This window comes from Protopterus annectens, chromosome 3.part0 (assembly GCF_019279795.1).
Source record: "Protopterus annectens isolate FY-2018-M chromosome 3.part0, PAN1.0, whole genome shotgun sequence".
In the NCBI taxonomy this organism is placed as follows: Eukaryota; Metazoa; Chordata; order Ceratodontiformes; family Protopteridae; genus Protopterus; species Protopterus annectens.
The window spans coordinates 1,095,780,071-1,095,802,570 of NC_056731.1; the positions used below are offsets into that span (position 1 = coordinate 1,095,780,071).

At 39.3% G+C, this 22,500-nt stretch overlaps 1 protein-coding gene across 5 annotated transcripts in view; it reads right to left on the bottom strand.

Annotated features, from left to right (window-relative positions):
- Window positions 1-22,500, bottom strand: part of DROSHA (drosha ribonuclease III) — a 3,547,421-nt gene that overhangs the window by 1,451,918 nt on the left and 2,073,003 nt on the right. For 3 of the 5 annotated variants that reach the window (XM_044065331.1, XM_044065329.1, XM_044065328.1), the window contains exon 21: window positions 5,168-5,269. In XM_044065331.1, coding sequence (XP_043921266.1) covers window positions 5,168-5,269 — 102 coding nt within the window. The remainder of the gene's footprint in view (window positions 1-5,167; window positions 5,270-22,500) is intronic. The other 2 variants (XM_044065333.1, XM_044065330.1) reach the window with 1 other exon arrangement.

Sequence of the window (22,500 nt, forward strand, 5' to 3'; positions counted from 1 at the left end):
GTTAGGCATTATGGGCAGAAGAAGTGCAGCTCGGGGGCAGAAGTCTTTTGGAAATGGCTGGTCTCAGATCTGAATGATCCAACAATCCACAGTCTGAACCCAGATAGAAAAGACAACACTGTGTCAGAGGGTATGCAGAGTGCCCTGTCAGATGTAGTTAATGCTGAATACAGTCCAGTCATGGAGTCTAAATTAACACACCATCTGTATCTGATACAAGTTCTTCTAAAAACCTATAAGTTATCAAAGTGCAATTATAAAAAAGACAAAAACATCCAAAAGAACTGTGTTTGCCTTACACTTCTACACAAGAACAGAAAAGTCCTTCTATAACAGAAAACTCAGTAAGCAAACTGGTGAGATACGGTTTGTGAAACAAAATAATGAGACGGTAAAACAACTTTAGGTTGTTGAAACTGATTCTATACACGGAAGTGAAAAGCACACCCTAACATGCAGCAAGAGTAGAAGCGTTATGATGCAATGGCTACAGTACAGTACTAAAATCTGGACTAGAGACGAATAATGCCAAGTTCGGAGCTAAAACAAGAGAGAAAAACAGGCAGCAGAAAAAAATAAGCCTGGATTAATTGCAGCCCAGACATAACTCCTGTAATCCAAAATCCAGAGCGAGATCAGGGACTTCATATGCAAGATGAGTCCTGTTACACAGCTTCTAATTTTCTATAACTTAATACAAAACTGAAAGAACAAAAAGAACAGCACAATAAACCTGAAATCCAGATGAGCACCTTTACTGAAGCAAATGATAGAAATAAATCTGCAACTGAACGTGTAACAAATAAATCAAGAGTATACCAAGATTAAAAATTATGTACAGAAGTTTTTTTTTTAATATATTTTGGAAATTAATGCTCTCTAGATGAAGAAGTAACCAATCTGGTGAATCAGAAATAAGCTATATACGTGGAAAAAGGTGTTAATGTAAAATGCAATGAGGAGTTCGGGCAAGAGTAGGAAAAAAAAGAGTTCCAAGCACTCGATACATAAGTCAGCACGAAAGAAGAACAGGTTACTACAAGAGTAGTGTCTATCATGAGGCAGGAAAGACTTGTTCTCTTCATCGCAAGGTCATCCATGCTGATATCAAAAGGCATTTCCAATCACAGGCCCATGAGAGAATTACCAAATCAAAATCCACTATGGCAGCACGGCATGTTGTAGCACTCAAGCCACCCCATGATATGCCAGAAAGTGATATTCATGTGAACACTACACACAGAACTTTGAAGTCCTTGTTAAGAAATAAAACTTGGGAACGGTTCCCCACAGAGAGTATGGAAGAGTTCAAGAAAAACAAAATTGTTTATAAACCTAAAATATTATGCAAGTTCTCAAAACTGGGTATTTTGTTAGAAACTATCCCAAAATAAGTGTTTCTATGCAAAGTATTATGCAGGAGGAAAACATTAATCATCTGTTGCTGTCTATACATAGCATGCTTAATATTAAGTACAGTATACTGCAGTACTGGTCTGAGTCAATGTTATGACAATCTGTATAGAAAAAAAGGAAAGTGCTACTGTTCAGTATAATAATGCAAAATCTGATTAGGTCTAGGGTGATACACCCACTGATAAAGACATCATGCCAGAGTTGATCTGTAGGGAAAAGGTCCCCTCACAGCCAATGGGTAACTTACTTAGGTTCAGCTTCCTTCTGTGGGTGGAATTAGCCAATAATGAAGCTTTATCCCCATTCAACTGTATTTGGGAAGTGTGTGTGTTTGGAGGGGACATGTCAGACAGTTTTGTCCAGTCAAGAAGGTGTTAATCCTATAAACTTGCATGAAGAGTGGATGATAACCATGTCCAAACACAAGGAAAAAGAGAGAGAGAGAGAGACTGCATTACAGCCTGGGGCCTAAGAGGCAAGAGAGCTGAATTGAAATCATGGTAGTTCACTTGGCAAGGCCAAAACATAGCCTGAGACAGAGTGGGCGAGGATATCATTGAGTGCCCTGCTGTGCTGAGAAAACTGGTGCGATGCAGCTGGAAGAACTGTAGTGGTTTTCTTAATAAAAATCATGGGTTACTGGAACAGGAGACCTACAGCGAAATGAAGTGAAATTAAATGAATGACTCTTGGAGGACTGAAATTTGGGACTTGCTTTTACCAATGGAAAAGGTGGTATAATTTTTTTATAAACATGAGATTTGTTTTACATGAAGAGAGAATTTTATGTTCTGTTAAGGAAAGCCTGCTAATGTTCAATAAAGATTTTCAATTCATACTTCAAAGACTGCTTGTAGTCCTATTTAGAAAATAGACAGCAAGCTGTCCTCTGGGACAATAACCTTTACACTCATCTTCCTATTACTCTAGGGGTCCCCACAAGGCTCTATCCTGGGACCTCTCCTCTTCTCGATATTCATTAATGATCTACATTTAAATATTCCTCAAGCCACTTGCATTCAATATGCAGACGATTCTACACTAGTGTGTACTGCCCCCTCGTCTGCTGAGCTTCAAACCATTACTCAAACTGTATTTAACTCAGTGGAGAAATGGTTCCTACAACGATGCCTCCTACTAAATGCCAGAAAAACTAAACTATTGCTTTTAACTCCAACACTAAAGTCCTCTCCTATTCATCTCACTGTCAAGGCCAATAATGGTACTATCATTGCACTAGACCCAACTGCCAAACTATTAGGCATAACAATTGATCAACATCTTAACTTTGACTCGCATATTAACATAACTATCAAAATTGTTAACAGAAAACTTGGCTCTCTCTACAGAATAAAATCTTTTCTTACCCCTGAAGCCAGAACCCCCATTGCCCATACCCACCTTATCTCTATCCTCCTCTATGCCTCACCCATTTATACCAATCTTTCCAAAAGTAACCTTAACAAACTGGCAACCTCCTATAACAACACTGCCAGATTTGCCACTGGCTCACCATTTAAAACCCACCACTGTCTAATTCTCAAACAGCTTGGATGGCTAGAACTGAAAACCAGCTACTACTTCAACAACTTAATATCACCCATAAAATACTTTACCAGCCCACCAATACTCCTATTCTCAGTAGCCTAATCACTTCCTATAGTAATCTTATTACCCTTCGCTCAGCAAATAAATTACTAGTAACCATCCAGAAATCCTATAATAAAGCAGGCGACTCCCTATTCTTTAATTCAGTAGGGAAAATCTGGAACAGGCTTCCCAGCAATCTACAATTACTTTCATCATTACCACTCTTCAAAAATCAACTAAAATTACTCTTTAAAACACAATGGCGATGCCCATGCACCAACCCAGATTAAAACTAACTATATAGCATTACTGTTTTCACCCTCCTTCAACAACCTAACCTGATTACTAAGCCTCTCTTTGGCTTTAAATTTTCAAGTCTTCTAGTGTCTGCAAACTACCCTGTAGTACATATAATTGGAAAATTACCCCTACTTCCAGGCACCTGTACTTCAGCTTTGAATGTATTGTATCTGTTTTACTTGAATGTATAATTCTGAACAAACAATCAATTTTAAGCTATCTTACTTTTCCTACTCTTCTACATGTCAAATGCCAACCCCTTAACCTTGACATTTGCTTCTAGAACTACTGTATTACTAAACTGTGTACCCATGATTCTTTTCATTAAGTTTCTACAATGTTAACTTACAGAAATAATGTATTTTTAATGTTTTTTAATTTTTAATGTTTATTTGAGGTTTTTTCATCTCTTCATTTTTTGTAATACTGCTATATTAGCATAGTTTGGAGCTTATCTCCCTGGGACTCTACTGAAAATGGACATGTATCTAGTCAGACTAGCCCGGTCAACAAATGTAAAATAAATACATAAATAAATAGTGTATGTTTGATTGGAAAATTACTGAAGTTTGGGCTTAAGATTTTATATACACACACACACACACACGTGTATGTATATGCATGTATGTACATATATATCTATATATATATATATATATATATATATATATATATATATATATATATATATATACACACACACACACACACACACACACACACATACTGGTGCACCAGATAATACTGTCGCCTCATAACAACAGGTTCTCTGGTTCAATTCCCGACTGGGGTGCCTTCTGTGCGGACGTCTGCATGTACTTCCTGTGCTCGTCTGGGTTTGCTGTGGGTGCTCCGTTTTCCTCCCGCATTCCAAAGACATGCAGTAGTTGGACTGGACACTCTAAATTGGCCATAGGTGAGAATGTGTGGTATGGAAAAACAGCCACAGCAGGGCTAGCCTCCGTGTGGTGTGAATTTTGGCTCTAGATGATTGCCACTGTTGAATCGACATCCGGACTACATGTGCAAAAAAAGGGAAAAGAGGTTGTGGACGGATGGATATGGGTGAATCTAAAATAAATATAACATAAGATCAACAGTAAAAAAACTGACGGAAAAAGACTGAAAATTAATAAGACTGTGAGACAAAATACTGACAAAACTGAACTCATATTAGTGAGGGGTTTATGCTTTTTCCCCACTGTTGTACAAACTCGGAGTTGGCATATATAATTAGCAGGGGGTGTAAGGGGTACAGGGGGTTTGCCCCATTACAAAAACATTTTAAAATGTGACAAAATCTAATCACAAAGAAAAATACTGAAAAATCTGAACACACCAAGCCCCCCACACCCCACTGCTAATTATATATAGAAACTCCAAGGTCACACAGCAGTGGGGAAGGGACATAAACCCTTCCCTAGTACAAGCTCAATCTTGTCATTTTTTTTTGGTCTGTCAGTCTTTTTTCCTGTCACTCTTATGTTGTTTCAGTTATTTTTGGTACAGCCATATAGATGTTTATTAGATACAGACACAAACACACACACACACATATATATATATATATATATATATATATATATACACATATATACACACACACGCGTATGGCTTTAATAAAATGAAAAATGCAACAATTTCACTTTAGTCTCATAGAACTGAAAAAATTATGCACAACCAATTGAAGACAGACTGGCTACCTAACTATGCACTTACCAATTGCAAGTGTACTTACTGTCTAATGGCTATCTGTAAGAATTTCACAGATGAAAAAAAGTATGACCTCAGGTCAGAAACATTTTGAAAAAAATGCCTTTTTGAAATCAATAAATATAACAATTTCTAACAACATACTCACCTTGTTAAGAACTCAACAACTGCATCTCCCAGAAACTCCAAACGTTCATTGTGGTTTATTCTGAAATAACATTTTGTCAGTGTCTTTTTACTGAAGTCATCACTGCATTGTTAAATACATATGGTTAGTTTCTGTACTTGGTTCTAGTACATAGAATACAAATATTTTCTTACTTTAAAATAAAGTAAACAATTCAGAACATCTGCTATCTCAACAACAGTAATGATCTTCATAATGTTATCAAAAAACAGTTTATGATTCAATACCAAATTTCGTTAAATAATTAATATATGCATTACCTATTGATACAAAGAGAAATGACTCATCACTTTCAGCATTCAAATATCTTCAACCTTCAAAAGGAAAGATGTACTACTACTGTACTGAGTATGATGCTTTAACAGAATGGTTACAAGAGCTACAGAATGACATTTTGCTTACATATACTTCCCTCTTCCCCAAAGCAAATTATTTTCCACGTGACACGACTACACATTAGTACTAAAGAAAGTTTTAGTGTAAGGTGATCTATTTAAAACTTTAAAACATGTCTAAATTCAGAGCTCTAGTCATTTGATGTCCCCTGACTGAAAAGTTGAAGACAAAAAGGAGAGAGATCTTTCTAAGCTCTCTTGCAAGGTGTTTCAAGGAACTTAAAGTTCGGTTAAGCTACTAAACATTATGGAAATGAACACCAGCACTTTGCTGCCAACCAGTATTAAGTTCTTTAGCAATACAAATCACACCACCTTACTGTTTTGTGCCCTAAGCAGCCACCACCTTTGTCTGCTCTGTTTATGGTACTGTATAACTACGTAAAAATATATAACTTTAGACCAAAAGGATTTCACCAATAAACAATAATAAAAGTAAAAGTAAGGAATTCCGATTCTCCGGTACTCATCAAATACTTCAGAATAGTTAACAGAAATGTTACAACAGATCAAATACATAGACTGTTACATAAAAGAAAGAAAAAGCAATTCTACTTTTAATTAAAAGAAAAAAAAAGCAATTACACTTTTTGATATGAAATCCAGGACTACTACACATGATTTTTAAATACAATTTTTGTTCATTACCATGACTATTGTTATATTTTTTCATAGATAAATTAAAACAGATTGTTACAGATTCTGTAAAAATCTTCTTTTTATCCAACAGTCACTTCATCCAAATTTAGGAGTTGGCAGTATTTGCCCCTGAAAAATATGTATCATTGGTATCCGTAATAATAAGAATAACAACAAATGAAAAAATATAATTTAGGTGCACAGCACTACAAAGGTCTAACAGTTTCCTTAACAATTCTCAGTTGATCTTCCCAATAGAACAAGGAAGTTTAGGATTACCTGACTTGAAGGGATATTTTAGACCTACACAGTAAAGGCTCTCATACATAACACAAGCAGAAAGCTACAATTCAAGATGGAAAGGGATGATGATGAAGCAGGTGGTAATTCAGGAAATAATGGGATTTTGAAATATCCTTAAGGAGAATAACAACAGTCATACAGAATATTATATTCATAAAGTAGCAGAAAGTAAACTAAAAACTAAGCCAACAATGGAATAAAGAGAGGAGATTCTGCCAATATGGAAGACTACAATTAGAGGTACAGAGAACAAGCAAGAGAGGGCTGAATTTACTGAAGGAAGCTGACAAAGGAACCAATGCATTGGTAACAAATCATTAAAAGGGAAAAGGCAATAGTGTGGGAAGAAGCCAATAAGACATTTGGCTTGCAGGCTAGTGATTGCCTTCCCTTATCAGGGATTGGTATCAGAGTACAGACAAAAAGATGGGATACAGGAATCCTAAATATGTGCACTAGTTGATCCGTGGTGGTGGTGCTGCGGTAGCGTTGTCACCTCACAGTAAGACACTGTCCGGTTCGATTCTCAGCTAGAGCATCTTCTGCGTGGAGACATGCGTGAATGGGCGTACCTTCGTTGAAGGTTGTGCGTCAGGGCTGGCAACTCAGCACGTAAAAATCAACTGCCAATCATTAGCGGACCGGAGTTCCACTGTGGCGACCCCTAACCGGGAAAGGCTGAAAGACACAACAACAAGTTGAGTTTTTAACTGAATCTACTACAGAAGCTGCTGTTAAAGAAGGGATAGTTAGACATAAAATATTCCACAATAACTACAGAAATCATTTGGAAGAGGTCAGAAAAGATTGGGAATAAAGATTACATATTCAATTCACAAATAAACAAAGGAAGGACATATGCATGGCTCTCAAATATTTAACAAAATCTAGAAGATTTAGGATTTTTGCCTGAAAATACTTGCATAGATACTTTTTTACCCCAAGCAGACTCCAAAGAAATTTTCCTCAGGTACCTGGCAAATAATGAAAGTGTGATGGGGGAAGAAAGAGGTAACTGGGAACATATATTCTGAGAGTGTAACAAGCTGGCAGACTTTAAAAATTCCCTACAAGTACTCAGTAATGAATACTGGGTGAAAAATGAGGGCAACTAAGAAATTTTATTTTGAAGCTGGGATAAAAGATCTGAATTGCCTAGACATAGTAAGGCCTTGTTAAGTATAATTCTGATGGCTGCCAAAAAAGCAATTACTAGAAAATGGAAATCAAAATCTAAACCAGCTATACTTGAATAAGTGAATATTTATTTTATTTATTTATTTTATTTTACATTTGTTGACCGGGATAGTCTAACTGGATTTATGTCCATTTTCAGTAGAGTCCCGGAGAGATAAGCTCCAAGAGATTACTAAACTACTGAAGTACATTTGTGTACACTTACCATAAATGTAGATGTTCGAGTGTATTCACTGTTGCAGTCATTAAATTTGGGTAATCTGATGGCAGGTTGCCCTCAGTCAGCCTGATTAACAAAGTCTTGGGTTCTGCATCAGTTGCTGTCCCTTCTTCCAAGATGTCAGGTCGTCAGGGGTATAAAACATGCAGTCGACACCATTACATCAGTTTTTCTTGCCCCAAATGTCAGGTGCCCCCCAAATGGGGAGCAATATATATATATATATATATATATATATATATATATATATATATATATATATATATTTAAAAACACAAAAATATACCTCCAAACAAAAGCAAATACACCAAAAAGGCTTTTAAGTATAGTAAAAGAAAGTAGAGGTATAGTAAGAGAAAAACAGGGGGCTGGAGAGAAGGTAACCAGGACTGCAACAGTGAATACACTCGAACATCTACATTTATGGTAAGTATACACAACTGTACTATGTTCTTCGTGTTTCACTGTTGCAGTCATTACATTTGGGTAGATTCCCAAAGCTATGGTTGGGAGGATGGATTTATATAGCATTTGGACCAGTTAACAGGCCCTGCAAAACAGCAGTGGCAAAGCCAGCTCTAGATTTACAGAAAAAGTGGTAAGTGATAATGCTTGGTGAAAGTATGAACTGAACTCCAGGTAGCAGCTTCTAGAATATCCCTGGTAGGAACACCTCTGAGAAAGGCTGTTGAAGTAGATGCAGCACTGGTAGAATGCGATTTGATCCCCTGGGGGATAGATTTTTCCATGGTGCTTATAGCAGAAATTAATAGAATGGCTTATCCATTTAGAAATGGTTTGCTTTGAAATAGCCTTCCCCTCTGCCCCTGCAGCAAATGCTACCAGCAGTTGCTCAGATTTTCTTCAAGATTTAGTCCTGTCCACATAGAATCTAAGTTCTCTGTGTACATCCAATGAATGCAGAATCAGCTCACCCTTGTTCTGTGAATTGGGAAAAAAGTTGGCAAATGAATGGACTGATTAACAGCCACACTGGATACCACCTTGGGCATGAATGATGGATTGGGTCCTGAGTGACACCCTGTCCGCATGAAAGATGATGAAAGGCTCCACTGCCATAAGGGCCTGTAATTCACACATCCTTCTAGCTGAAGTGATTGCTAAAAGGAAGGCTGTTTCCCAGGAAAGAAATTTTAATTCTGCAGTAGCAGCTGGCTCGAAAGGAGGTAGAGTGAGTGTTTCCAATACAAAGTTAAGGCCCCAGGCAGGGGAGCTCTCCTGGGTGCTCTCAAGTTTTTGCCCCCTCTGAGATACTGCTTTAGCAGAGGATGAGAGAAGGGGGGGGGTTCTGTGTTGTAATGAGCTGAAATGGCTGAGGCATGGATTTTTATGGAAGAAAAAGACAGGCACTTGTGAAGCATCTCAGTTAAGTATTGCAAAATCTGAGGCAAATTGGACACTGCTGTGCTCATCCCTTGAGATTGATTCCAGGCACAGAATCTTATCCATTTGTCAGCATAAGATTTTCTAGTACTAGGTCTTCTCGCCTCCAAAATGACATCCTTCACATGTTTGCTGAGGGATGCTAAGGGAGAATTTAAGTGATTAGCCAAGCTGCAAGATTCAATGTTTGGAGCTGAGTGTGCAGAATTTGGTTCTCCTGCTGAGACAGTAAGGAAGGTGTCTGAGGAAGGTGCCATGGTGAAATGTGTGACACACTACGCAGAAGTGGGTACCAGAATTGGCGAGGCCAGTCTGGAGCAATCAAAATCATATTTGGTTTGTCCTGTTTGACTTTTAGTAGAACTTTGGAGAGCAGAGGCAGAGGGGGAAAGGCAAAGACTGATAGGTTTTTCCAGCTGAAGGACAGAGCATCCACTTTCCAGGCTTTTTTGTTATGAGTTCTTGTGCAAAATTTGTCCGACTGGTAGTTCTGGGGTGAGGTAAAAAGATCTATGTCTGGGCTCCCCCATCTGCGTGTCAACATGTTGAAAATCCGTGGTTCCAGTTTCCATTCATGTGGGTCCATGAGATTTCTGCTTATTTCGTCTACCAGAACATTCAGCTTTCCTGGCAGGAATTGAGCTTGTATTTGTACTTGGTAACTCAAGGCCGTGTCCCACAATGCCATGACTAGTCTGCAGAGGGGGTAGGAATGTGTGCCCCCCTGCTTGTTTATGTACCACATAACCGTGGTGTCCGTCTTTATCAGTAATTGTCCTGGATGAAGACAGTCCTTGAAGGCTGTCAGTGCATTCTGTACAGCTAGCATTTCTTTTTGATTGATATGAAGGTGCATTTGATTTGGGCTCCATTTGCCCTGAATGCACTTCCCTGCCAGATGAGCCCTCCCCATGCATAATCTGATGGGTCTGTAGTTAGGGTTTGGGTGGCAGGGGGTGGTGAGACCGGCAGTCCCTTATTTTGGTGGCAGGCCTCTGTCCACCATAGGATATCTAGGCGCAGGCAAGGTATGATAGGAATTATTGTTTCCAGGCTGTGACAATGTTGACTCCATTGACTTTTTAAGTACCACTGAAGTTTCCTCACATGCAGTCTTGCATATGGAATTAGAAGAATACAGGAGGCCATGAACCCCAAGGCTTGCAGTATTTGCCTGTTTGAAGCAAGTCACCAAATTAATTTGTTTTTCTGGTGTAAGGAAAGCCATCTGGGCAGTTGTATTCAAGCTTGTACCCAGGAATGTAATTTTTTGAGATGGTACCAGTTGAGATTTATTTTCATTTATGATGTACCTTAGACAAGTTAGAACTATTTTTACAAACGCCAAATGTTTTAGAAGAATGGTCTGGTTTTCTGCCTGAATTAGACAATCGTCCAGGTATGGATATATCTGAATATTTCTTTGCCTACAAAATGCAATTACTGGAGCCAGGCACTTTGTGAATACCACCGGCGCAGCAGACAAGCCAAAGGGCAGTGCAGAGAACTGAAAATACATGGAGCCTGCTTTGAAGCATAGGTATCTTCTGCAAGATTCCTTGATTGGGATATGCAGGTAAGCCTCTTTTAAAACTACAGTTGCCAACCAGGCATCCTTGGCTAGCATAGGAAGTAACTGGTGAAGAGTCAGCATCTTGAATTTTGGAATGTCCAGAAAGGTGTTTAGAGTAGACAGGCCCACAGCTGGATGCCATGATTTGTCTTTTCTGGTATCAGGAAAAGTCTGGAATAGAAACCTTGTCCCGTTTCCTTTTCTGGTACTAGTTGAACAGCCCCCATGTTTAGGAGGGAAAGTGCTTGTTTCTGAGCCTCTGCCCACTGATTTGGGGGCAGGTCTGGCCATCTGTTTGGAATTGGCAGCATGTGGAAATAAAATCTGTATCCCTGGGACACTATATTTAAAAGCAATTTGTCCTGGGTTATAAGTTGCCAGTTTCTTGAATGAAGAGCCAGTTTTCCCCCCAAAGGGGCGGCTAAGAGGTAAGTGCTTGGTAATTTTAAAGGTATGTCATTGAGACTGTTTACCATAGGGTGGTGCCTTGTTGTTTCCATAATTGGAAGTGGAAGCACCCTACTGCTTAGTTCTGAAAGTCCCTTGGGACTGAAACCTGATGCTTTTGGAATGTCTGGGTTTGGCTGGAGTGGCTCTGGAAGGAGCTGGAAAGGACCAGTTCTTAGTAGGCCAGTGTCTACTAAATCTAGGAGGTTGTACTTCTAAGAAATCTTTCACAGTTTGCATTTAGCTTTATCTTTCATCTTTTTTAGAACTTCTTCAGCCTTATTGCCAAACAGGCGGTCCTGCTGTAGAGAAGCATCCAAAAGTTTTGTTTTAACATGATCAGGCAGAGATTGGTCCTTAAGCCAAGCATGCCTTTTAAGCACAGACCCAGTAACAGCAGCCCTGCAAGAGGCCTCTAAAGAATCAAAACCACATTGCAAAGTATGTTTGCCAACTTGTTCAGCTGAACACAATAAATCCTGTAAATCTTTATTCTCCACACAGTCAAAAATCAACATCATTTTCTGTTTAAGCAGTCCCATGATATGCTGTTGATATTTTAACATAAGGAATTGGCAGTTTAAAGCCCTGACTGTTAAGGTTGCAGAAGTATAAACCTTTTTACCCCATCTATCCAGTGCCCAGGAGTCTCTATCAGAAGGGGTAGGAATTTTAGCAGAAGAAGCCTTAATGCCCTTGGACCCCTGAGAAATGGTTTCAGGGTCCGCAACAGGATTTTTGAAAAGGAATTTGTGGGACTCAGGAACCTTGTAGTACCTGTCTGGTTTGCTAGGTGCAGGAGGCAAGGAATCAGGAGCCATACTGGATTCCGAAAACACATCATCAACAATGTCTAGTACAGGAAAGCCAAAGGCCTATGCTGAGGAAGAAGAAGGAAATCCCTAAGCCTCTTTTTGGATTCAGAGAAATCCTGACTTTCCCAGTGGAAATGCTCCCTTAAGGTATGTAAAGTTTCCCCAAAAGAAAAATCCTCAGGCGGAGAAGCAGAGGGAATGGAATCCTCTGCATCAGAATCCTCATAAGTAGGTATGGACAAATCCAGATCATTAGAAGAGTCAGAAGAGACAGAGTCCTGTTCAGAAGATTCATAGTCAAGTTCAATCCTGGGCCTCTTGGAGAAGGGGGGTTGACTACCCCTGATTAGAGTAATTAAATCTTCAGCCATTTTGATCATTTGCTTTTTAGGCATAGGGGCCTGAACATGTGGCCTGGACGTCGGTTTTTTAGACACAGATCGAGATTTAGACCTTAGTACTGAAATTGGAGTCGGTTTAATACGCAAGTCTGTAGGCCTGAATACACCCTTAGAAGCCGGTGCCTGCTCAGCGGCTCCGGACCCATCCAGGGTAGAGACATCCCAGGGTTCCATTTGTGAAGCATCTTGCAGCATACCGGACTTCGAATGGGTCTCAGTAGAGGCCTGTGAATCAGAAGTAGCGGGTATCAGGGGCTGCGAAAGCGGCTCACTGAGTACTGGCGAGCGGCTTAGGAGAAGCGTCATCAGCAGTTTTGGACCTCAACGGCCTGTCTCTGTCTTTTTCTCTGCGTTTTTTCGGTATCCCACTAGTTGGATGGCTAACCGACATCATTTCTGGATAATTAAACCGAGAACCGAAATATTTAGAAGCAAAAATGTACCAATGACGGATAGTGCACTGATTAAACAAAGCACAAAACCGACAGCAAGGTATGCCATTGGTCAGGGCCTAGGCAAGGAATACAGTACAAATGAAAATCCTTATGAGGTGTTTGCTTCCCACAAGTAATGCAATTATTAACTTTTACTGACATCGGTAAGGAGCAAGAAAAAGTTTCCCCAACGGGGTACTTAGCTTTTAGTTGAAGACTTCGGTTATGACATTCGAAAGTCGGCCAACCGGCACTTGCGAACTACTTCTGCTTCGGGCACCGCGCGGCAAGAAAGACTGATGTAATGGCGTCAGCTGCATGTTTTATACCCCTGACGACCTGACATCATGGAAGAAGGGACCACAACCGATGCAGGACCCACGACTTTGTTAATCAGGCCGACTGAGGGCAACCTGCCAGCGGATTACCCAAATGTATTGACTGCAACAGTGAAACACGAAGAACATCATACAGGTACTAATTGTTATACAGTTAAATACTACAAATTTTAAGCAGTTCAGGAATCTTCACAGTTTATACAAAAAACATGTTACAAGCATTAGATAAGATATTTTAGACTTTATGTACAAGACTTCATTAGTAACTAGAAAGTAATTGTTAAACAAATACATACTTCAAGTTTCAACAGTTCAGCAATGCTCACAGTTTAAACAATACTTGTTGCCTACCTTAGGTAGGATGCTTTAGAATTATATGCAGAAGAATTTAACTAGGTATTTTAAATTATCTCTATTAGGATAAGATATGTTTTTGCCAAGGATAGGCCTTGATCTAAAAAGACAAAGATAGAGCAGGAATTAGGTCTTAAGATAGGGTATTTGGGATGTAGTATGAGGTTAATCTGGATTTGTACAGGGACATAACCAATGGGTTTTAAGATAGAGTTTCAGATTGTGTTTAAAAAGTGTAAATGACAGTGATGTAAGTTCATGGGGGAGTTGGTTCCAATACTTTCTAACTGCATTTGAGAACAGAGTATCTCCTGCCATGTTATTAGATTTACATGTTGATACAAGTAGTTTATTAGATGAGCGTAAAGTTGAAAGGTTCTTATATTGGGTAATGAGACTAGCAAGTATTGGGGTACTGGTAGGTTGGAAAAGGGTTTTGTGCGCAATGGTGAGTTGTTTAAAGTGAATCTGATTCAGAAACTCTAACCAGCCTAATTGTTTCAGATTATGGCAGTGATGGGCCCTAAAGGAGGAAGCAGTAAATCTGGCAATGCTATTGTAAGCGTTGGCTAGCTTGTTAAGGTTATTTTTTGACAAGTTACTATATATGGAAGAAGCATAGAGAAGTGTGGCGATAAGGTGGGAATAGGCAGCAGTGGTTCTGGCTAGTGGGGAGAGAAAGGGTTTTTATCCTATAGAGGGAGCCTAGTTTCCTGCTGACATTTTTTATGGTATTGTTGATATGGGTTTCAAAGTTCAGGTTATCAATGGTTACCCCTAGAAGTTTAGTTGTTGGATCGGGAGATATGAGTGTACCATTACTGGACAAGACTGAAAAATTCATTGGGAGTGATTTACGGGTAGGAGTGAAGAGGAGGAGTTCGTTTTTTGGGGGGTTTAAGAGGAGGCAGCGTTGTAGAAACCAATTTTCTGTTTTACTGAACATTGTCTGAGTTAGAGTCTGTAGTTCGGATTGAGATTTAGCTGAGCAGATTATTGTCGAATCATCTGCGTATTGTACACAGTTAGTTAAAGGAATAGCTAGGTTGAGATTGAGAAAAGGAAGGGGCCCAATATAGAGCCCTAAGGAACACCTAGGGTAACTGGGAGATGGGATGAGAGATTGTTGTCCCATAGCACTGCCTGCTGTCTATTATCAAGGTAGGACTGGAACCATTTTATAGTCTTTGTGTCCAGAGAGAAGGATTTTAGAATATTGAGAAGTAAGTGGTGGTTGACCATGTTGAATGCTTTTGAAAGGTCGATGAAAAGTGCTGAAGAGAGAAGATTATTACGGTTTTTATTGATGTTGTCAGTGAAGGATAGGAGTGCAGTTGTTGTACTGTGGAAAGGCCTGAAGCCATGTTGAGATTTGGCCAGTAAATTGTTCTGGAGTAGGTGGTCTAGTAACTGTCTGTGGATGCACTTTTCCATTACTTTAGCTAATGGGAAAAGTAGAGCTATGGGACGATATTTAGAATATTCTCTGGAGTGTCCACCCTTGTGTAGGGGGATAATGTAGGAGATTTTCCAGATGGTGGGAATAGTGCTTTCTTGTATGGTTCTATTTATCAGCAATGATACAGGATAAGCTATGACTCTGGCTGCCTTTTGCAGGTATTCAGTAGGTAGCTGGTCAGCTGAGGGGGTAGTAGGTTTTAGTTTACTTAAGAGGTTGCAGATGAGGGAAGTTGGGACAGGTTGCAGGTTTAGAGTTGGGAGAGAGTTAGTAGTATTGGTTGGAAGGGCAGAGCTATCAGCTGTTAGTTGATTAGCAAGTGTTTGGATGGTCTCAGTGACGAAGGTATTAAAAGCATTAGCAGTTTGCTTTGGATTGTCGGAATTTGATCCTATAGGGGGTGGTGTTGCGGATTGGCCTGGCTAAGGTAGTCTGTATTAGCTAGCCCAAAACGTTTGTGGATTATTTTGGTTGGTCTGTTGGCGGTGGAAGTAAAAGTTTATTTTATCTTCGAGTATAGCTTTCTTAGTCTCATTTCTTTTTGCTTGAATTGTTGTTGGTCTACGGAGATTTTAGTTGTTCTCCATAGTGCCCAAACTTTATTTCTCTGTTGAATTTTCTGCCTGGTTTTCTTTGTAAGCCATGGGGTGGGTTTAGATTTAATTTTGATGGAACGCTTTGGTGCATGGTGGTTAAGGATTGTTAAGAATTTTGAGTTAAAGTAGTTTGTTGCTTCATCAAGTGGGAGGTATTTTATAGGTGACCAATCACATTATTTTAGTTCAACTTGGAAGTTATTGAGGTTAAAGTTTCTTTTGCTTTTTACTGTTTTATATATGGTTGGGTTGTGTGAGCTCGACCTTTGCCTGATTATGTAAGTGAGAGAATGTTCACTTACATCATCAGGGAGGGTCCCTACATTATAGAATTGTTGGTGATTATTTATTAGAATCCAGTCTAGAATGGATTCTTTATTATTGGGTTTATTAATTCTGGTTGGGGAGTTAATTGTTTGTGAGAAGCCATTAAGGTTAATATGGGAGGTTGGTAATTCAGTAGAGCAGTCCTTCCAGTCTATATTAAAGTCTCCAAGAATTATTGTCTCTTGGGGAATTTTTGTGGAGAGTTCAGCAAGGGTACCTTCCAGAGTGGTGATGTTGTTACCAGGGGGCAAGTAGATACATATTATATTTAGGGATTTGCTGGGATTAAGTCGAAGTTTGGTGCTAATGATTTCTGAATTGTTTTCAGAAGAGGAACCAAGATCTAGTATAGATATTTGTAGCCCTTCTTTATAGAGGATAGCAACACCCCCTCCTTTTTGTACTTTGCGGTCTTGTCTCAAGATGTTGAACGCAGATGGAATAATTTCAACATCTTGTGCAGTGGGTTTTAGCCATGTTTCTGTTAAAGTATATCAAAGGAATGAACATCCAGGAGAGCAAGGAGGTGGGCAATTTTATTATTTATGCTGCGAATATTGAGGTGAGCTATATAGAGTGAGTTGGGAGATTTAGATGGGATATTTGGGGTAGAGGGAACATGAATTTGTGGTTCTGTGCTTGTTTTTTGCCCTTGTCCTGGGTTAGGATGAATGCCCCATCTAGTAAGGAGAGGTGTAATAGTTTGTTTAAAGGATTGTGGAGGTTAAAGTAATGGTGAAGAGTTTTTTTTTAGGTTTTAGATAGTTGTATTTGATATGGGTCAGTCTGTGATATTTCGCAGGTAAATAGCTAGGTAAAGATGTTATATTTATGTGTTCTGGGGAGTTAATTAGAGGTATAGTACTTGTTTGTGCATTACGGAAGTTCAGCTGTAAATATTTTGACTGTTCATATGAGGTTAGCATATGTTTGCAATATACACATTTGTTTACAATACAGTAAACAAAGATAAAAGAACAGGCTGTAGGATCTTTAGAACAGCCTAGGAGTAAATTTTATAGCAAAAAATGAAAACGGTGGAAATAATACATGCAGAAAAATGTTTTGTAGGAAGAATGCAGTTTAACAGAAGACAGGAACTGAATGATTTACGTAATGTTGCTTATATGATATATAACAATATATGTGATATACAATGCTTGTAAATGTGAACTTGTTAATATGGCTTGATTACTTTTACATAAATGTAAGTTTGCTCATCTCACAAGTGATAATTTACTAAAAGTGTTTTAAAAAGGCATTTCTCAAGGTTTTGGACACCACTGTGACAAAAACAGACAAAGCAAAGACAATGACACAGGCAACGAGAACTGATGTAGCAGCTTGGATGCCTATGTGAGTTGACTGTGGATCATGAGAGTAAGTGGCCACTGCTGACTCTCCAGTTCTGGGGTAGGGGGGAGACTGCTCCAGTTTGCCATACGGATGACACCTAGCAGGAGAACTAGGTGCTACACTCAGTGGAGTCTAAGCCTACATTACCAGTTGTCTCATAAGGGCATGTTTCTCCCCTGAAGACAGTAACAGCTCAGATGAGCTGCCAATGGGAAAAGGGTGTTTCCAGAGTGAGAGGGTAGGCTGCCCGACAGGACCAACAAGTTAGCCCACTTCATACCACCAGCCTCCCACCAGATAATGGATTGTTGATTGTGATTCTCAGGCAGGGAATTAACAAGATTTAAAGCTCTTCCTCAGCCCAGAAATGCCTGACTCCCATCACTCCACAACGAATAGGTAATGTGCACCTGAGCAAGTTCCTGCTGAGAGTTAAACAAAAATAATTTTTTTAAAAATTTATTGCAGTATTAAGTTTCTCCTTCTGACTTTTCTGTGAAAAAAAAGAACTAATATACGTAGCATAAACCTCAGCTTGTAAAAACAATGTTTCAAGCATTCTGGAGACAGCATGCAAACTGACAGTTACATAGTATTGTAGTGCTACATTTATAATGCACTGCTGCTCCTCACACAGTGTCAGACTCACAGAGCAACTGCCCAACCATGCATGTGCACATATGGAAGGACTTCACTGTGCACATCTGAAATGTCAGACTTGTTGTTTCTTTCGGCTCTTCCCGGTTAGGGGTCGCCACAGCGGAACTCCGGTCCGCTAATGATTGGTAGTTGATTTTTACGTGCCGAGTTACCAGCCCTGATGCACAACCTTCAACGAAGGTACACCCATTCACGCATGTCTCCACGCAGAAGACGCTCAAACTGAGAATCGAACCGGACAGCGCCTTACTGTGAGGCGACAACACTACCGCACCACCACCGCCGCGGCACATCTGAAATGTCAGACTATGATGATCAAATGCACGAGTAAATAAAAAATAATGGAAAAAGTAATGGATTTCAGCTTCATATTGTCTGACTACGGTGCTAGACACTAGAGCCTTCAATGGGGACAAGCGCACACATGCATACAGGTCCCCTTTAGAAACCTGAAATCCCACTTAACCGAAACCCAAAACACAGAGATGAAAATCTCGACATCCAGGACGACCAACTGTCTGGAACACCGACAAATCACTTAACATTAATAACTACTTGGCCAGCATGCTGACCTTTGCCCCTTACTTCCACTGTAGTGCAATCTCGGAGTTGGTATATTTAGTTAGGAGGGGTGTGGGTGTTTTTGTGTTTCAGTGTTTAGTGTGTTTGTGGGTTGGGCGATCGGTTACTTACCATTAGTGTTTTGTCGCTGTTCCGGGCGGTCAGTCTTCCTGGATGTCGGGTTTTTTCATCTTGGTCTTTTGGATTTCGGGTTTCTAAAGGAGTTCCGTACACACACACACACACACACACACACACACACACACACACACACACACACACACACAAGTGCTCACTAATTATAGCTACTTTACTGACCTCAGATGACTGACTGTGAATAAATAAATGATTAAATAAATAATAAAACAAACTATGGCAGAAGTAATGTATTTCAGTTCGCTATTGTCAGACACATAAAGTGCAATACCCCACATGCTTGTGTATAAGCGAGCTCAAGGTTACATCCAAATGCCCAGCAGTTAAATCCACCTTACTTACTACATTCATTTTAGATGCTTGTGTACATCAAATGCATAAATACATACATAATGGTCAAAGTAACATATTTCACTACTGCTGTCAGTCTACAGAGCAGCTCATAGGATTCCCCCAATAGACACCTATTTACAAACAAACACAAAGCATTATTCTCTTAATCTGCTTGTAACTATCCACCACATGATATTTTGGTGCTGAACAGCATACTATTTACAAACTACTCTAGCTGACAGCTTGCACAGGAAACTAAACAGAAAAAGAAAAAAATACAGTTGTCTTTTTTAATCCCACATTTGCAAGCATCCTTTTCCATTCAGAAGTGATGTGTAATTCCACTTTTCTTCTCTGGTGGCCTTGGGGACTAGTCACCTGATGAAGCCTGAGCCAACAGGAAATGGCTGCAACACACTTTATTAAGCAGTTCAGAAAACCCTTAATAAACTGCTGCTTGTGCCCCCCCCCCCAAAAAAAAAAAAAAAACAGGAATAAGGATCATTAGATGAAACTGTGAAATTGTTTTCTTCACTATGGATGAATATGCCTAAATGCTAGACTGTTAGCATAGACAAATAAGACATTATTTTAACAGAAAATGGAACTCTATACGTGCAGAGTACACAGCTGGGCAATACACAGCTTCTGAGTCCCCATATAAGAAAATTCAACTATTTTGTAAAAGTTAAAATTAAAAACATTTTGAAATCAAGATTTTATTCAAGAGGGTCTGCAGCCTAGCAGCCTAGTACAACAAGCCACTCATGAATAAGCAAATGGAGCACATTTATAATTAAAAAGTCTAATTATAGTTATAATCCAACTTGATATATTCAGTGCAGGAGCTCAGAAAAAGCAAAGATTAGCAGTCCACCTACAAACCACAGTACTGCACCATTTTACATTTAATTAGTTGGTCATTTCAGCAGATGCTGTTTTATGAACTAGTTTGATGACAGAATCAGCAAGGTACACTAAAAAAGAGCATGCTAATAAAACCTGTACATATTCCATATACAGTTAAATGTTTTATAACATAATGATAGATACTGATGGTCAGGTCGGTGCTTATCAGACAGAACAGAAGTCAAAGGATTTCAGACAACACTGCATCTGAAACTTTCCCAAGCTACTAGCCCCTCCTTTCTGTCTTTTACCCTGTCAACTAGCTTCCTCTGAAGACTTCAGTGCCATTCAAAAAGTGAAGGAGAAAAACAAAACAAGATCATCAATAATCCTATAGATCATATCTGAAGACAGGCAGTGGGATAGAAGAGTGGATATTCTGATAAGGATGGACATGCTCATTCAACTCAATTGTTATTTATGGCAAATAATTTTTGTAGTTGGAATGAGGTCCGTACTCATCAACCTGTAGAAGAGAGTCTCAAGCTTGTTCTCATGGGTGGTCACCATGAGAATATACTTCAGAGGACAGTTATGAGCAAGTTGGAGGAGACAGGTCAATGATGATGTAGCATTACAGGCAGACTCCGAACACGAACTTCAGCAAATGATAGGAGAATGGAATGCAAAACTGAAGGTAGACAGGTTGAAAATGAGTACAGTTAAGACAGCTGTAATGGTAGCAAATGGGGAGGAAAGTATAAATTGAAAATGAAGTACAAGATCCTTAAAAGGTATCCATATGGGGAGAGGTTACTGCTGTCACTGAAGAGGCTGACTCTGTTCCACTTGCTCCATACTTGGGATTAGATAATGTTTTTGATATAAAACAAAATTATTGAACAAGAAAGTCCACATATATAAATGATGGCAGAAAAATGGAAATTACTGTGAAGGAAGAAAGGTAAAATGGCAAGAATTAAAAAGTGCACTGGCCATTGCAGTAGTATTTTATGGATAACAGAACAAAAGTATTTTATGGATAATAGAACATTTTTTTCTTTTTTTCAGTTTTTGGCACCAGTGCCTGTTAACCATCAAACTCTCTTGGCCTATCAGTGCATTCATTCCATTCACCTGGCAAAAGCTGACCAAGATGGTAATCACTGAGTGGAACTGGGATCTTTAGAAAAGGGAAGGAGCAAACTATATAGGAAAACATGGCAACTGTGGGAACAATATATGCACAGTAGGAAAGAGGTTTACGAGGCAGGATTTGAATGAGCTATATAATGCTTAACTGACAATGACTGGATGGGTTTATAAATGATGTATAGTGTTTACAACTACAGTCGTTTCAATGGTGTCTGTGATGTAAACTGTTTGCAAGTGATATAATTTTGTATGTTTTTCATTTATATAAATGTACGACTACCTTTGAAATATATGTAAATTTAATAAAGATGTCTGGAAAAACAAAAAGATGGTAATCACTGAGGAAGAATAAGGAGTGGTTTATAGTTTTTTTCCCCTTCCTGATCCTAATCACGTGTCTACTGAGGTGCTGGAAATGGGTGTGAAATGGGCTGAGAAGGACATCCCCTCATTTCATCAGAGTGTTCCCCCAAAGCAACCCTGACCCTTGCAGCATATACAGTGGGTTCCCTGGTCTCCACCAGGGAAATCTCAACACCCTGTGTGCACCTGAGTGCAGGCAAACCCCTTCAAGAGAGGCAAGCGAGCCATTGCCCTTCACTCCTCTCTCTCTCTCTCTCTCCCTCCCTGCATGAATGTCCAATACTGCGGCTACCAAAAGATCCCTAGTTGCCTGGGTCACAGTCAGAGTACCACTATTATGTGCCACAGAGTCCCACTGATAAAACACTGATTCAATTGAAGGTCAAAGTGGTGACAAGAGGTATGGAAGAGGTGAAGTTTGGACAGATACAAAGATATATAAATACTGTTCATAGTTGGAATTAAAAAAGCTGAGTTTCTACATGCTCAAAAGGTTGCCATCATGCAGAATAAGCAACAGGTTGCTAAAGTGTGAAATATAGTGAAAGAACAAGATGTCCAAACTGAAAATGTGGATCAGCAAATGGATGCAGTGAAAGCTAGAGAACACAGGAAGAATCTGAGACTGACCAGGGGGATGAAAGAGAGAAAGGGACAGGATTTATTCATATTTCTGAAAACTAAGATGGCACAGTTGACAGGCTTTATAAAACTACTACTAAGAATTGAAAATGTGTGCTCAATTCCACTGAATGTCTTTAGAGAAGAAATAAGAGTAAACTTAGTTTATTTATTACAATACATTACGGCACATGAGAAAGAAGAGGAGTATGGCAGCTGTGGAAATCAGGAAAAAATGACTAGAATAGGTCAGATAATGCATGTGAATCATGACTATCATGCTGAAACTATTTTAACAGAATTAAACTCACTAATGTTTATCAAAGAATGTATGTGAA